Consider the following 16364-nt stretch of genomic DNA (forward strand, 5'->3'; position numbering starts at 1 on the left):
TCAAGACTCGCATTCTTTCACTTTGGGGGGGTTTACATGACAGCGTCACTTCTCCGCTTCGTGACATGTCTCAGGCCAGGCCGATGTCCGCGGCATACAGAATCAAAGAACAAAAGATGGTTGGCTGAAAGCAGACAAATCTGATTGTTTTATCCTACGTCACTATTAGGTTCCATGGTCAATTTGCGTTACATACTTCAGAGCTATGTTGCATCAAACAACTGTAACACGCTTTCACACCCAAAATCTCTTCGCAATAATAGCAATATAAGTAGAGGCTACTAAGCCCTCTACTTTTCCAACAAATTTGAGACTCAAAAGATAATATTCTACCGAGCCCTCAATTATATAATCTCTACCGTGTCTAAGACTGATCCTTACTATTCATCATGCACTTCAACTATTTCTTCGTCGCTATGCTGTTCGCGGGCTCTAGTCTGGCACAGGAGGGTACGTTCGGTTACTACTAATATTCCTCCTGTTAATGGTTCGACGGTGACATAACTAATCAGTATCATAGAAGGCGACAATGACTCTGTCAACTGCTACTGGCTGGGGACTGACCCTATGTGTTCTCCAGAAGAGTGTTGGGTCCAGGATAGTTCCCGCCCCTATCAAATGAGAACTAGTAGTTGCGGCGATGGTGGCGAGTGTTCTCTTGGAGGCTACAAGAGATGTTGTTGCTCGTACACTGGTAAAGAATGCCCTTTGTCATCCTTCCTTGCCTTAATCAGTTGCTACGCGGTACTAATTCCTACTCAGATGACGCGACGTACAGTTGGTGTCTAGCTAATGATGACTGCCGCTCAAGCGCACGCTGAGTCAATGAGGTCTGGCTCTACTGTTCTGTGAAACTTGTGCTCAGCCTGGCGCAGTCGCAGGACATACTAATGGTCAGGCAGAAAGGGAGCAGCACCGGAAGAGAGAGTGAAAGATGGCTGAGTGGACTTCGTTAGAGACAGAATTTGTATGAGTATCATGTACATGTGCCATGCTGTTACAGGCTATACCAAAATACTGCCAATTCTGTTTCTCATTTACTTGACAGCCTAAGCTAGCGTGATAATATAACTAGATAACTTCTTTCCCTCCTCAGGGAGTGTTAAGAAGACAGTATAGATAATAGAAGTAAAAGGAAGCATAGCTAGGGTAAGCAAGATATCTCTTACTAAGTAAGTCCGCCCACATTCTCCTAGGGTGTGATTCAGTACATTTGTGATATCTGGGTTTCCGCAGGTTTCTGCGGGTAATGATGGCCTTTTTGGCCTTGTTGGTAGCTACTCTCTAGGTAGCTCCTTACAGTATAAAGGCTGACACCTTTTTACTTTGAGCAATATCTTAGAACAATCTACTAGAATACTGACAGTGCCCTGAATTAATCTCAGGATACTTAATTAAGTATCGATAGTTAACTACAATCTTTGGAGTGCTTAGTAAGCTTCACCATTGATCCTTCTGTTGTATGTAAGATCTTCATTATAACTTCCAATTTCGCTAGTATCCAACCATTTCCTTGGTAGAAGACTATAAGCCTTCTGTCATTGCGCTAAAAGTGCGTTCTTGAATCGAGTCTGCTGGTAAAGCGCCTATGTTACGCTTGTTCCGCAGTATAATTACGATTTATGCATCATGCTGCGAAACGTTCTTCAGGCCAGAAAGGCTCCGCCAAGCAGCCTGGGTAATTTTGCTACAGTAACCAAACTGCCTGGTCTCTTTGAGATTCATACATCGTGCAATACTGCTCTTGCCAGTCGATTGGCTGAGATGAACGATACTTGCGTAAAAGACTAATCCGGTTTTCACTAGGAAGTTTCAAGATGGGGGCTGTGGGAGGGCCAAGCTTCTTTAACGCAGCATTCTGTGAGACCTGTCTCTGCCACCTGGTCGGATCCCTGGTTGTCTAACATGCATGCATGCAGGTATGCATGCATCTCTCCTTGTACTATTAGCCTCATGACCAAGTAGTTCCCAGCAGACCCACCAATCAGTGCAGCTTTTCTTGGCGCCGGTGCGGCCCGTGTACTTAATCCCTTCCGCATTCCAAACTCTTAAGCTTCGCACCAGATCCACTGGCGATCCACTGCATCCATCAACCCACTGCACCCGCTCTATCCACTACATCCACTACGGAGTACATCCACTCCGTCCACTGTTCAGTCGTGGGGCGTTCCACCGCTGATGGGTCGCCAAATACCCGCCGATACACAACAATACCCTCCACTGTTTCGCCCCTACAATAGATCATTTACTTACTGGTTAAGGGTCATGTGAGGCTACCATGTCAAGGCTGGGATATCAACATCATTGTACCGGGCCTCCTACGGCTAGCTGATGTCTGGGACGAAGGGACCAATAACACGACAAATTGACTTATGGTCATACTAGCATTTCAATGTAGGGGACTTGACCAGACAGGCGAGGTCCAGTACCTGGAAGGCTTACTATTTCCTATTGAGGCAAACATGGAGGCCTCTCGCAAATACCCTCCTCTGTTCTTCCCCCTCGATCATGACTACGTGGAGATTCGTCCAGAGTAAGCTCTTCTGATCTCTGTCTTGAACTCACGGCATCAGGACAAATTCATAAGAAGCGTCTGTATGTCCTCTCATTGTCTCTACCTCAGTACTTCATCTCTCATTCCATCCTAGAAAGTTAGAAAATTCACCACTTATCGAGCCTCACGTAATCGCATGATGAATCAGTTTGCTACCGCTGCGCCGTGGGCACAAGGTGCTGCAAAGTACCGCGGAAAGCGATTGCTTCCACACGTCATCGATTACTTTGCGCATCAGGAGCCTGAACGCGTCTTTGCTTGCATCTCAATGTCCAGTGATGTTGCCGATGGCTTTCGCGATGTGACTATGCAAGACATGGCCGCAGCCGTGAATCGGATGGCCCGGTGCACGGAGCAGACCTTTCGTCGGGCTCTCCATTTTCATCCACGTCAGAAGGTCTTGGCCTACATCGGCCCGTCGAATCTGCGGCATACTATCCTTTTCATGGCTGCGATCATGTGTGGCACCCAGGTGAGGGCACCCATCAATATTGCAGGATAGGTCCTTCATTGAACCTTTCTGACAGTATATTTCTGGTACAGATCCTGTTTATGTCACCAAGAAACACCTTGGAGCAGAACAATGCTTTGCTAGAAATAGCAAAGGTGGATCTTGTCCTCTATTGAAACTGCAAGTCATCGATTGCGATGGCTCTCCAGAAACGTAGAGGGTCCTTATCAAGTGTATAATGCCCTTTCTCCTCGACATTCTCGAGTTTGAGCCAGAGCACTATCACTTCAATGGATCGTTTGCTGAGCTGCAGAATGAGAAATGCCCTATCCTACATTCGTCGGGGTCTACGGGTTAGAGTCTAACCCAGTTGTGCGAAGCAAGCCGCAATGACACTAACGATGAAACCCGGTTTTCTCCTCCTGGGTGTGCGGTGGCTTCCGCCGGTGGAAACGACACAGGCTCGGATGGTTAGTCTTACATTTTCATCCTTGGGACCGATTACTGGGACATTGTTGGGGAAATGGTGTCAAGATTGTGTTTAAATTCCCGAATTAGGGCTACCAAGTAGCACAACATGTGTCTCCCTTGTATCAGCAATGCACACATACACAACACAACCCCTACATCTAGATACAGCCAAATAAAGAACAATATGTATCACCTCCCCAAAACCTTCCCCAAAAACCTCTTCTTCTTCTTCTTCCCCCCATTCACCCCCAACACTCCGTTAACCACCTCCGCTTCCACCCTCTCATCCTCCCCCACTCCCCTCCTCCTCCTCCAGTTCCTCTCCGTATTCGTCACGTACCCCTCCCTCCACAACCTCCCATACATCTGCTTCGCCTCCTCCTCCGTCCTGATCCTCAGGATATCATACGTGCTGGCAGCAGTCATAGCGGCGTCCCGATCGTGGGTACTATCCCCCTCGACAACATGCACATTGACCCCGAGCGCGCGAAACTGCATTCCCCAGAGGCTGTCCTCGCGCGAGGTCACGAAGATGGTGATGCGGGCGGGAGAGACTGGGTACTGGAGGAGGTAGGAGAGGGCATCAGAGTCGACGCCGTAGGGGAGTGGGCCGAGGACGAAGGAGTCATTGCGAGTGATGGCGGCGGTGAGGAGCGGGGGGTAGTGTGTGTGGAAGTAGGATTCGTTGGGGCCGGTGTCGATGGGGCCGGATATGAAGGCTATTTGGGGGGGCATGGTGGTAATGGGTGAGTAGATAGGGAGTTGGGGGTGGGTAAGGGAGGTGGGGTGTGGTGTGTTGGATTGGGGAATGGCTTGGGAGAGGAGGGATGATCTGTCTAGGACGGGAGTGGTATAGTGTTGTTGGCTGTGTAGTTTGTGGGATGGAAGTGGTTGGGGTGGCTAAAAAGGAAAAGAAAAAAATGGAGCTGCGGGGAATCGAACCCCGGACCTCTCCCATGCTAAGGGAATATTATACCACTAAACCACAGCCCCATTTGATGAAAGATACAGTATATCTTTTGCTATATGAGGGAAAACTAGCGTTCTTCCCTGGCAACTCTGCACTTGGTTTTTGAGTAGCGGCCCGGTACATGAAGTAACTCAGTGCTTACAAGAATATGATGCTATATTTTGAACTACAGCGAGCAACATACATGATGGAAATGATCTAGCGGACTACTAGTATGAATGCTGTTTACCTCTGGTGGTATTACCGACTCAATGGTTATTCTCACATTCTCAGTACATCAAATATATATTCTAAGCGGATGATACAGCAGCTACTGTTACTAGTATATACTGTACCATGCTGCCCACCAAAAATGAGATTCAGAGAAGATCCTGTCAGCCTTTACTGCCAACAATCATTGATATTAGTCTATATAGGGAACATGAGTATAGCATTCCAGCCTGATCGTGTACCCGCAGGAACATTGCTGCCACGGAACTATGGAACTACCCGGAAAAAGCAACGGAACAATCACGGAACTTGCACGGAACTCCATCGACAACAGAAATCTGGCTCCACCCACCCACCAGCCCTAACCCGCCCATCGAGCCAGGAAAGGTTAAATCTATGCTTAACTGCATCCACAGCTGCAGATGATCGGCATCGCCGAGCGGTGCATTTGAGGCCGATGTATCCGATTATCCTACGGAGGCAAATTGATATTCTCGAAGGCGAGTGTTGGTGTCCACAATATGATGCAGTTTCCATGGATAACTGAAAATGGATTGGGTAGATGAAGAAGTTGATGTGGTTTCGTTGAGAAAGATGGAACTGGTACAGACGTCGCACCGAATCAGCAATCAGTCCAACCCAGAAGAATAGCTCCATGGACAGATGATGATCACTCGGCTCTGTTTCAGATGCCGTGATATCCGTGCCATGGCAAAAAGGCAAGGATCGACTTGATCCATAACCAAGTAGATATAGCAATCCCACCATGTCAACTATATAAAGAGACAGACTCCCCATCTCAATCACCACCACTACCACCCTAAGCCACAAACAATCTCTCCCTCTCAAGTACCACCAAGAAGCAAAATGTCCCCCCTCCCCGAAAAAGTCGCCTTCGTGACCGGTGCCAACGGCATCAGCGGCCACGCAATTGTGGAACATCTCATCCGCCAACCCAAGCAAGAATGGTAATCCCATTACCCCTCATCACTCCTCACCACACCACCATCTCTCCTAACATCATCAATCACCCAAGGTCCAAAATCATCGTCACCTCTCGACGTCCCCTGCCCACACCGTGGATCGACCCACGAGTGGAATTCGTCGCTGTGGATTTCCTTGAGCCCGTGGAAACCATCATCACTAAGATCAAGGATATCTGTGCACCAGTAACGCACGCTTATTTCACTTCCTACGTGCACGACGATGACTTCAGGGTTCTGAGGGAGAAGAATGTTCCTCTGTTCAGGAACTTCTTGGATGCTGTGGATGCGGTCTGTCCTGCGTTGCGGCGGGTGAGTTTGCAGACTGGGGGGAAGGTATGTTTTCTTCTCTATGTATTGGTTCTTTTGGTGGTGTGTGGAAGGAGTTATGAGGTTGATGCTGATAAATGTAGTACTACGGGGTGCATCTCGGTCCAGTGAAGGTGCCTTTGGAGGAGTCGTTCTCGCGGTACGACGACCAAGGGTTCAATTTCTATTACAATCAGGAAGATTATCTTAGGGAGGTCCAGAAGAGAAGGAATACCTGGTCGTATAATATTATCCGACCGAATGCGATCAACGGATACGCTCCGCATGGTGGGTTCATTTATCAGTTCATCCATTCCTTCCTCTGTGGTGCGATCTGTCGGCTAAGCTGTCCTGAAATCATCCAGCAAACGGAATGTCGGAGGCCTTGACCATCGCCATCTACATGATCATCTGCAGAGAGCTCAACCAGCCAGCAACGTTCCCCGGAAACGAGTACTTCTGGAACTCCATTGACGATAACTCCTACGCACCGAGCTTGGCGGATCTCACGGTCTGGGCTTCCTCCCAGGAACACTGCAGGGATGAGGTCTTCAATCACGTTAATGGTGATGTGTTTGTGTGGAAGCATATCTGGCAGGATGTGGCTAAATATTTCGGGGTTGAGGTATGGGGTTCATTGTGATAGTAATGCTGCCACACCCAGGCTAACTGTGTCGTCCTGTAGGTACCAGAGCCCAAGTTCGAAAAGGCCGCTGGCCAGGCAAAGACTTTGAGCAACGAGATTGATATGGTCGAATGGGCAAAGGACAAGCGTGCAGTGTGGGGGACTGTCGTTCAGAAGCACGGAGGCAAGGTCGAGGCATTTGATTGGGGCACTTGGGGTTTCTTTAACTGGGCGACGGGCAAGTCGTGGTTGACGATTTCGTCCATCAACAAAGCGAGGAAGTATGGCTGGCAGCGACACGATAACACGTTCGACACCTGGATCGAAACGTACAGGTCGTTCGAGAATGCTGGTGTCTTGCCGTCGCACACTTCGCTGGCTCGAGCGGATTAGCCTGTTTCTTGCTTTATAATATCCAGTCCTCTCCTGAAGTATACTGGGAGTGAAGTCGTGGAAAGTCCAGGTTTTTTACGTAGCAATCGAGGACGTGTGAACGATGAAGATGGATAAATTTAGATCGTCTATTAGTCTCTGAAAAGGCATCACGTGTATTGACCGTGCATATAATCAGAGTTGACATAATTGCCAAACAACGCTTCTAGCCATTCCATCTCCCCCAATCCACTACCTCCAAAATTTCCAGCATCGAAAGGTGCCACTGGTTCACCAGCCGTTAGTTCGTTATGCATAGCCAAGGGCCTTGAGCTGGTATGACTGGTGCCTGCACTCCCTTCTGGCTGGTCGCTTGGTAAGGGGTATATGCGTGCAGCACCTTGAGTAGGATGTATTCCAAATCTGGTACCAACCGGAACACCTTCCTCGAAATCAAAGTCAGACATAACTAGGCTGGCCAGGCCATCGAATGACAGAACTTGCGTAGGCAAGCAAGGCTCAGTAATATCTCGCCCGTACAAAGGTAGCATCTGACAAGTGGGTTCGCCTGCTTCACCCGAACGAACATTCATGTCAGGCCCCACAATTTCGCGTTCCCCTACTAACGGTTCGCTTACTACTTGGCTTGGGCGAGCCACAGAAGAACCTTCGCCACTGCCAATCTCTGTTTGTCGAACTTGAGCGTCCAGAACCCCGGGAGCCTGAGATGAATGTTTGTATAGTGAGATTTCCGAGCCCACGACAACGTCATCTTTCAATAACCGAGACGCCATATGACTCAGCCTTGAAACAACTCGTATCAACTTCCCAGATACCCATGTTTTGGTGCAATAAGACTCCAGCAATCGGACGGCATGAACTGTGGCTCCGCCATAGGCAGCCTTGAACGTATTCTCCTTTATTATCAGCCCGAGAGAGGTTATTGTCGCCCCGATTAGGTAGTGTATGAAGGGAAACGTGAAGATGGCCTTTTCCTCAGGGAATTGAGAGACTTCTTCGATAATGCTATTGGCAATTTGCATGCATGACACTTCGTTTTCGAACGAGTCAAGAGGAGTCCCGTCAGATGTATCAGATGCGAAAAGCAGAGGCCTGCGTATCAGAAGGCGAGCGGATAACCACCGCTGGGGATGTTAGCAAGACAGAAACAATGGAAACCAGCGGACTAAGTAACATACAGTTCGCATTAGCGCTTGCTGCTTTATCAGCCACCATGGCGTTTCGACAAATTGTGTTGCGCGTGGTCCGTAGCGGGGATGGGCAAAGTCCTGGTGGATATCTTTCTGAGCCCGGAACAGCAGGCGTTCAAGGTGCTCACGGAGGGAATATTTGGGAGCCTGATCCAAGCTTGAAGCGCCATAGAGCCCCTCCCATACTTTACCTAGAACTTGCGAATAAGTTATCATAGCTTTGAAGTAGCGAAACGAAGTGGTATAAGGGCTGCTTGCTTCCGATGGTTGAAGTGTGTGTAGGTCAACATTCGAGCGATTCCAGAATCTGGAGAGCTGGTCATCGTCTACTGGTCGTGGTAAAGGCGTATCGACATTGATGTCTTGGATCAAGAATGGGTGGCCGGTCTCAATAGCCACGCGACGATCCAAGATGTAGAGACTCCACCACATTCGTCGAAACATCTCACTGTGAAATGGAGACATGTTATGTAATACTCTAGATCGGTGCAGCCCAAGATGATGTGCATGGCTGATGGCAAGAGCCAGGAGCTTTTCGGCCTTCCCGAAGATATCGAGTCGGAAGAGATAAATCACCTACGGGAACGCAATGTAAGCGGGATTTATACATATTGTTAGATGAGGGCTGCAACGAACCATTAGAGCTAGTGTTTGCAGAAGTTGTAGTGAGTCTGGGCAGTTTCCGAAACTGTCAAGGAGGTCTCCAATCATTCCATATGCCGCTCCATATAATCTCCAGCCTGCCGAATGTCGCCCTTCTCGATTCTCCAACCTTGGAGACTCGGTACATTGGCCAATAGCAATGCATGTAAGAAGCTGAGCCAGCGCTATCTCGGATATCTTAGAGTTGTGAATGTCGGGTTCGGAAGGCAAAGCGAAACTATTCCACATGGCGTCGTAATTGTGTCGGAGTGCTGGTAGGTGTAGGAACGGATACAATATATGGATTTCGGTACAAAAGATGTTCAAGGACTTATCCCACTGCGGTCGCTTTGGCTGAATATCGTACATTTGAAGTATGTCTTGGTGATCATCATACTCTGGACTCTTTTCTCTCCTCTCGTGATGAGGCGACGGAGTTAAGATCGGAGTTGAAATCTGAGAGTGTGGAACGTTGGTGGCAGTACCACCGTGGCCTTGGGTTGTCTCCAAGCGTCCTTCGACTTCCTCCAACGCATGTCTGATAGAAGTTTCACCAGAAAAGGAGTTTACCTCATCATGCGTAAACTCTTTGCTTTTCGAAGCGACAAAGAATTCATTTTCGATTCCGGTCACTCGTAATCTATTCACTGGGCCTGTTTCTGCATCGATGGGGCCATATCTGTTTGAGCCAGAGCGTAAAGCATTGGTGAGGAACTGCAACTGTCGCTCCACTCGATCCAGTCTTGTCAATAAACTGTTCCCCCCTATTCTGAAGTTTTGGTTAGAAGCAGTCCGTGAAGTGCATCAGTGATAGTAGGTGACAGACGCAGGATCTTCCGAACCGTCAATGTCTTCTCGAGCATTTGATTCCCTCACACCACTTGCAGGCACTCCATTTCTAACAGATATTCGGCGTCGCAAATCGACGGCATTCTGGGAACATCGTCTCTCGCTAAGGAGGCAGGGTTGACAAGGCAAGTTGCCATCACACTGGGCTCACATTTAACAGTTAAATCGTTTTTGGACAGGTTTTGTGCATTCTCACCTTGACCTTTCGCCGGCGACATTGCATACTTTAAATTTCAAGGTCAGCTCACCGGAAGAAGCCGAGGTCGCCCGAGGCATGATATCATACCAGGCCTGAGAGACATATCTCCCTCGTCTCTGCCGTTTCGAGTCGGGTGATGGATTGGGCTGATCAGCACCGTGGAGGTGAATACCATCCCCAGAGCGCTTGCTACCCCGTGACTCATGTGCAACTGCGTCTGGACCCACCATTTGGCTTCTGTATCCAGATTTATCCTGTTAAGTAGGATTATATCGCTTCTCACCTGTCATGCGGGATCTACCAACGGAAGTTGTTCGGAATCGCGGAAGCCACCACCTGGCTGACAGACCGCCTTCTGCTTAGGGAGGTTATTTCTGCCACAGACATGAACTTGCCTGTTTGGGCATGTCAATATATCTCATAGTAGTTGTCGTCAGTGGTAACACAATATCGAGAAAAGGAGGTAGCAGATATTGCTATCTTCTTCTGATTCACAGATGCCTTTGATGTAGTCTAGCCTCCCCTATTGGTGATGTGGATGTGGTAGCTTCCCGTGGCCGTATCGGACATCCCAGCATTTGCTAATAAGCCTCAAATCGGGTAGGATTGCGCTATCCATCCAGAGAGCAAATAACGATGCCCTGGAAGGCTCCGTGTAAAAGTTACAGGCAAAATGCATCAGTAGGCATATTAAGTCGCAACGACCTTCTAGCACAATCCAAACTTCCTGTCACTACAGGATACGTCTCGAAATATAAAACTCAAATGAAGCCACGAAATTTGATATACCACCTCAATGCCATACAATTTTGGTGTCATACTCACTGCTCTTCCGTCTATCCCCTGCCAACAATTTTGTCATTCTCTGTATCATAGCCTGCGAGGATGGCTGATTCCGATACGGACCTCTTCCAATACACCGCTGGCCGTTGGTTATGGAATGAAGAGAAGCAACCCCGAAACCGATACACACCATCCAATGTGTCTGAGTTAAAGAGGATCGCAGCGCATAGCATCGGTGCAGATACATGCACTGCAATTATGAAATTGGCAGAAGGGAACTACAATAAATGCTTCAGACTTGAGATGGATAATGCATCAACCGTAATTGCACGAATCCCCCACCCTAATGCAGGGCCCAGGTACTATACTACGGCATCTGAGGTCGCAACCATGGACTTTGTGAGATTCTGAACGCGTTTCAATAACATAATGTGATCTTTCTAATATCCACCTAGGCTCGAACGATTCTCGGAATACCGACACCCCGTTTGTATGATTGGGATGCAGACATGGATAACTCCGTAGTTTCTGAGTATATCATTATGGATGAAGCATCAGGTACCATGGTGCAAGAAGTGTGGGAAGATCTTCCCATCGATGACAGAATGCAGCTCGCACAAGAGCTCGCTGAACTACAGACAAAATTGCTCCAAGTACCACTGAACTGGTGTAGTCATCCGCCGATTCTGATATATTGATATGCTAACTATGAACGTCAACAGTTATGGGAGTCTTTACTATGCAACTGCCAACATTCAAGATGCCGTTCCGGCTGAGACCTGTGGAGAAGTACCCCCAGAGCTCAAAGATGAGATACGCCATCGTTTTGTTATCGCTTCCACCTACTGTCGCTTGAAAATTCATTGAAAGGTCTGTTCCTTTTGTGATAAAGATATTAAGCTCAATTTTTTGTTCCCCTTATGTAATATGAGGGATGAACAAGCTGTCTGGTTAAATGCTCACGTCAACGGTTGGGGAGACATTAACCTACAGATCTCCACTTGCAACTAATGGACCGAATACTGCCTGGCTTCCTCGTTCTGTTCTCTGCAAATGACTCGATGCGTCGTGGACTTTGTACTCATTAACAAAAGACAAGAATCGCCGTGATGTATGTAGTTGTAGGTTTCCTAATGTGTGAGCTACGTAGATTCCCGAAAACTGATGAGCACATGGACCACGAGGAGGGGCGCATAGCCCGGAAAAACTCTAACAAACTGTTCCTAGCGGCACCATATTGAAGCGAAGCGAGACTCAGACAGAGTTGTGTCACAATATATTCAGAGTATGCGAAAAATAAAGGGGCATAGTGAGTACCCCCCATTCATTGCCCATGTTCACGGCGCCTGGCCCCAGGCGGGTATTTTCCTGGAGGAACCCAATGCTGGTAGCCCTGAAGGTCACTCCACAAATTCGCAAGATCATAGTTCATCTCCAATCCCTGCCTTTCCAGGGCGAGGTACCCGGGCGCGAAAATCTCGAGCTGCGCTGCCCAGTCATCCCGAGTATATCTAGTGAACCTGAGTTCGCCATTCTGCTGAGCTGTGTCCAGAATGTCGACTAGTGGCATATCCAAGTTCAGGCTGTAAGCGAGAGGAAAGCAGAGAAAAGTCATGACCTCGTTAGCAAATCCATTTGACTCTCTTTCGTGCATTTCTCATGAATTTCACTATTTGCAGGAGATTTGCTTACGGGATGTTTTTGAAGAGATAATGGGGGTGTATCCGCGGATCTATCATCTCCTCCAAGAACCATCCTGAGACGTTATGACACATCATAATGGGGCCCGTATGCCAAGGTCGCAGACGCGTACAAGAGTTGATCTGTCCGTTCGAGTGAAGTTCGAACATGATGAGCTGGCCAGTGTTCAAAGCTTCCTGGTCGATTACTATAAAAATATTGTTATAAAAATCCGGGAATAGTATTTTTCCAGCGTGTGTCATTGATAGATAGCGGAAGTCCGCGGACTCAAGGCAGTACTGCGTTATCAAGGCCTCAGGTGTAGGTGCAGATCTGGTAAGATCTGGGAAAAGAGCTGGGATCTGCGGGTACGGTTCAGGCTCATGCTCCATTGGATGGGCCCCGTCATTTTGATGAACGTAAAGGAGGATTAGGAGCTTGACGAGCCGGGCATAATTGGATGCGTTATTCTCGCGATCTACCGGGGCGAGACAGAAGAAATGTTTCGGAGAATGCCGTATTCGAGTAAGCAATGGCAGAGGATATTCGAGGGCTGTTTCAGGCAGTGACGCGCGAGCTTGATAAGACTAAAAACATTCAAAATCAATGCTGGGTTTGAATCACTGAAAGTGATAGGACTTATTTTACGTCACGGAATTCTTGACTAGCAGACGCCCATCGTTCCATCAAGCGGCGGCGTTGCTGGAGCTGTTCATCCAGACTCTCTGAGTCGATCCATTCTTCCTATAATTATTGTTAGATGAATTACTCCCGAGAGAAATAAGGTGATATGGCTGGTCCAAACCTGCACAAACTGAAGCCAGCCCTTGCATATTTCGGCCGTGTCAAACCAATCTATGGGGCTAGGCTCTACACAAAGGCATGCTGGGATGCCGCCCGGCCAAAGGTCTGTGTATGGGATGAGTGGCTCAAGTTGAAGCATTCTGCGAAGTGAAGATGGAGAGAAGTTTAGCTAGAGACGATTGGTCCAAGAACTTCGATTGTTAGGGGAAATAGCAGGACGGACCGGATAATGGTAAAACCCTAGGTGGGGCCCGTTCCGAAGCTTAGCAACGCATGTAGGCAACAGTCTTGGTCGCTTTCTTTTGTTTTATTAGTAGTCCAGCGAAAGCTCTATAGACGATAAGGAGAAGAGAAACGAAAATATAATAGAACAAAGCGAAGTAAAATAAGAAAACCCTCCCGCGACTGTCATTGTGCCAACACCGCAAATTGTCAGTCAATCTGCTGCAACCCACACATAACCGTAAAATAGCCGGCTGCTACCTATGGAATGGCGCAGAAGCGCATTTTTACTCCCATAGCAGAACCATGGTACTGTCTTGCACAATCAAGAATCTGAGTGGTTTATGATGCTCGATACGCAGGGTATGGAGTAAGTATGCTACTAAACAGCTACACTTCATCGTGGAGTGATAAATTTCTACACACTAATCATGCGATGGCCGGCAAACTCCGGCTAGGTAGCTGGTCAATTTGCCGTTTTCCTCTCAGTTTCTTGTGGTATACACAATCCTCCATTCAGAGAGCGGCAGGTGGAGGCCCTGGATTTATTTCCTATCTTTGCTAATATCGTAGTGCGGGACCAGGGTCTTAGTACAAAGTAGACTTCCGAGCTTCCGGGGTCTTCGCCTGTGATTGGTGGATCGAAGGTCGACAAGCGTTCGGAAGTCTCGGACTTAAGCAGAGCATGCTCCATAGGAGCTATCGCAGGATTGTGAGGCGCAATAGTCGCTGGTCGATCCACTGGAACGATCTTGTTAGTGCATTGTTCGTCCCAACGCATCGAACAAGCAAGTCACGTACCAGTATCCATAAAGGCTGCAGCAATCGCCAAACTGCGAGTTCAGGCAGGTATAACCCCCATTATTTGGCCCACACAGACCATTAGGCGAGATGTTGGCTGTGGATGTCGGGGTCGCCGCAGATGCTGAGGTCGGAGTCAGACTGCTGGCATTGGAGACAGGCTTGCACTCGCCGTATTCGGGGTCACAGTTGGTTTCGCAGTAGTCGCTGGTCGATCCACTGGTTGTGATTGGGGGCAATCCGGATTAGTCATCACTCTAAGCGAAGGCCGCGGTTCAACTCAACTCACCAGTAGCCATATTTGCTGCAGCAATTTCCAAATTGAGAGTTGGTGCATGAATAGCCGGTAGACTCGCCGCAAGTACCATCTGGAGAGGCGTCCACGGATGGAGATGCTGTAGAAGTCGCTTCGGAGGATTTAGTAACGCTGCTAGTAGTCGTCGTACTGGCGCTATTAGTAACAGACGCTGAACTCACGGAAGCCGTTAGTCGCGCTGTTGCAGTGGCTATCGTTTGACTGGAGTGTGTTCCAATCTCGGTCATCGAGGTCATCAGTGAGATACTGGTATTGAAGGCCTGAGTCGGCAACGGCTTCGAGAGGTCAAGCAAACAGACGCGATCGTATTCCTCCATGAAAGCGTCATTAGTAAGCATTTCGGATGTCAAGGAATCATCCGCAGAGATATTGTAATATGCCAGAGCTTGTCGACAGAGAGTATAATTTTGAGTCATTTCCCAGGCAGTGCTATTGTATGTAGCCGTCACGGTGGTGAAGGTCGGGCTCGTTGGAAGCAGCCATCTGGAGATCGACTAAGTATCGCGGACACGAGACTTCAGAGAAGGTTTCTTACGTTGTAGTACGGTTGGTGGTGACAGTCGCGTTCAAATTGATAGTTGAAGCCAAAGTGGTATACGCCGTCCGGCTACTCGTTGGATATCCAGAATAGGTGTTGATGTTGCCCACCGCTTGAACGCACTAGTGGAATTGAAGAGTCAGATAAGTTCCTTTCCATAGTGGCTTTTGGGGAATGAAGCACATACATAGCTGTTGCCTTGCCATAGGCTAGAGCAGCTGTTACCTAGTTGAGGATTCAGAAAGTAAAAGTCCGTTTCTGATATACCGAACATTTCTGTAACAGTGTCACATGTCTCGTTGATTTGAATAGTGTGCCAATAACCACAGTCAGCGTTCGAGGTAGTTACTGCATTGCTTGGAATTGGACTTTGGGGTATTAGCAGCGTGTATTATCTTGCTCCCAGAATCAAGGGGCCTCTCACACTGCGGAACTAGCAGGCCGTAGAGGGAAGGCCGTTGGAACGGATAAACTGCCCGGGGGACTGAGTTGCGACGGGAATCAATATTTCTGTCATGTCGGTATTAAGAACAGCCTAGGGAAGATCGTTACCTTAGACAAATGTACTGGCCAACCAAGGTATCAAGGTTGGAACATTGCGAGTTGACCCTGGAATTCCATGATCGGAAAACAGGAAGAGGAACTATCCGAGCAAGGTTGGAGAGAATGGATGTACAGGTGTCATTAGGCTGCACCAGATAGATAGAACAAGTGCCCGGAAGGCAAAGTGTTTTGTTAGTGGTCAAATACTGACAACTGACCCCCAGCGCGTTGATGTCTGCCAGTAGTGGAGTAGACACATTGAATGCCAAAGAGATATCTACACACGTTTCGTTCCCTTGCGTGGTATATAAGTTGACATTGGGGTCACTGATATTGCAGCGAGAAGTAACTGCTGAAGGCTGACTGACGGTTCCGGAGGTGACAGACGCAGTGGCGACAGTACCGGAAAAGGCGTGGGCAGTAAGTGTAAAAATGAGCCAGCTCAAGGCAATCATGGCAGTGTATGATTGACGAAACAATGCCATTCAGTAAGCCAAGGTCGTACAGCAACGACCAACTAAACAAATGTTGGCTTGAGAACAAAATACGGACCTCTTCCAACAAAATGAGAGAGAGGGTCCTCAACAACTTATACAGAGACGATTCCATATCTTGTAATGTTTCAATACAACGGCACTCATCCGAAGACAAGAGGAACGCGAAGTGGATGGGGTCTTAGCCTATTTCACTAGTGATCCAGTCCTGCTCAGATGATAGGCAGGGTTTCAGGCAAGATCTGGTATTCCAATAGCTGGTGGGGATAAGGAGCGAATTTCTTGGTTGGTGGCTCTGCGAGGTGGGGATGTAATTTCCGAGCGAATTGTGGATACC

The 16364-nt window shown here is 48.2% G+C and overlaps 6 protein-coding genes and 1 non-coding gene across 7 annotated transcripts; 3 read left to right on the top strand and 4 right to left on the bottom strand.

Annotated features, from left to right (window-relative positions):
* Window positions 1-2693: 2693 nt before the first annotated feature.
* Window positions 2694-3181, top strand: BDQ94DRAFT_173033 (uncharacterized protein; the record flags this gene model as incomplete). The annotated part of the gene is made up of 2 exons (XM_026772082.1): window positions 2694-3026; window positions 3098-3181. 2 exons carry the CDS (start codon window positions 2694-2696, stop codon window positions 3179-3181), a joined length of 417 nt encoding a protein of 138 aa, XP_026623358.1.
* Window positions 3182-3665: 484 nt separating this feature from the next.
* BDQ94DRAFT_173034 (uncharacterized protein) lies at window positions 3666-4211 on the bottom strand (the record flags this gene model as incomplete). The annotated part of the gene is made up of 1 exon (XM_026772083.1): window positions 3666-4211. One exon carries the CDS (start codon window positions 4209-4211, stop codon window positions 3666-3668), a length of 546 nt encoding a protein of 181 aa, XP_026623359.1.
* A 186-nt stretch (window positions 4212-4397) lies between these two features.
* Window positions 4398-4469, bottom strand: BDQ94DRAFT_t213. The gene has a single exon. It is a non-coding gene; the product is annotated as a tRNA-Ala (tRNA).
* A 1054-nt stretch (window positions 4470-5523) lies between these two features.
* On the top strand, window positions 5524-6966 carry BDQ94DRAFT_161388 (SDR family oxidoreductase; the record flags this gene model as incomplete). The annotated part of the gene is made up of 5 exons (XM_026769380.1): window positions 5524-5624; window positions 5693-5975; window positions 6053-6236; window positions 6314-6573; window positions 6634-6966. 5 exons carry the CDS (start codon window positions 5524-5526, stop codon window positions 6964-6966), a joined length of 1161 nt encoding a protein of 386 aa, XP_026623360.1.
* A 149-nt stretch (window positions 6967-7115) lies between these two features.
* BDQ94DRAFT_181658 (fungal specific transcription factor domain-containing protein) lies at window positions 7116-10093 on the bottom strand (the record flags this gene model as incomplete). The annotated part of the gene is made up of 5 exons (XM_026773943.1): window positions 9934-10093; window positions 9625-9750; window positions 8793-9567; window positions 8145-8732; window positions 7116-8090 (listed from the first exon to the last, which is right to left on the bottom strand). The coding sequence occupies exons 1-5, from the start codon at window positions 10074-10076 to the stop codon at window positions 7116-7118; spliced, it is 2607 nt and encodes an 868-aa protein (XP_026623361.1). The 5' UTR covers window positions 10077-10093.
* Window positions 10094-10731: 638 nt separating this feature from the next.
* Window positions 10732-11496, top strand: BDQ94DRAFT_161390 (uncharacterized protein; the record flags this gene model as incomplete). The annotated part of the gene is made up of 3 exons (XM_026769381.1): window positions 10732-10950; window positions 11085-11296; window positions 11352-11496. 3 exons carry the CDS (start codon window positions 10732-10734, stop codon window positions 11494-11496), a joined length of 576 nt encoding a protein of 191 aa, XP_026623362.1.
* Window positions 11497-11896: 400 nt separating this feature from the next.
* On the bottom strand, window positions 11897-13309 carry BDQ94DRAFT_148843 (uncharacterized protein). The gene is made up of 4 exons (XM_026767262.1): window positions 13115-13309; window positions 12958-13053; window positions 12322-12896; window positions 11897-12212 (listed from the first exon to the last, which is right to left on the bottom strand). Exons 1-4 carry the CDS (start codon window positions 13250-13252, stop codon window positions 11954-11956), a joined length of 1068 nt encoding a protein of 355 aa, XP_026623363.1. The 5' UTR covers window positions 13253-13309; the 3' UTR covers window positions 11897-11953.
* Between the last annotated feature and the right edge of the window lie 3055 nt (window positions 13310-16364).

The sequence above is a fragment of the Aspergillus welwitschiae genome (genome assembly GCF_003344945.1).
Source record: "Aspergillus welwitschiae strain CBS 139.54b unplaced genomic scaffold BDQ94scaffold_30, whole genome shotgun sequence".
Taxonomy (NCBI): Eukaryota; Fungi; Ascomycota; class Eurotiomycetes; order Eurotiales; family Aspergillaceae; genus Aspergillus; species Aspergillus welwitschiae.

What these genes read in the sequence shown, in the direction of transcription:
- BDQ94DRAFT_148843 (XM_026767262.1), bottom strand. Translation starts at nt 13,252, where the DNA reads ATGCTTCAACTTGAGCCACTCATCCCATACACAGACCTTTGGCCGGGC. An exon ending in GCTGGCTTCAGTTTGTGCAG is followed by an intron (nt 13,054 to 13,114) that starts GTTTGGACCAGC and finishes CAATAATTATAG; the next exon opens with GAAGAATGGATCGACTCAGA. An exon ending in TATCTCTTCAAAAACATCCC is followed by an intron (nt 12,213 to 12,321) that starts GTAAGCAAATCT and finishes TCTCGCTTACAG; the next exon opens with CCTGAACTTGGATATGCCAC.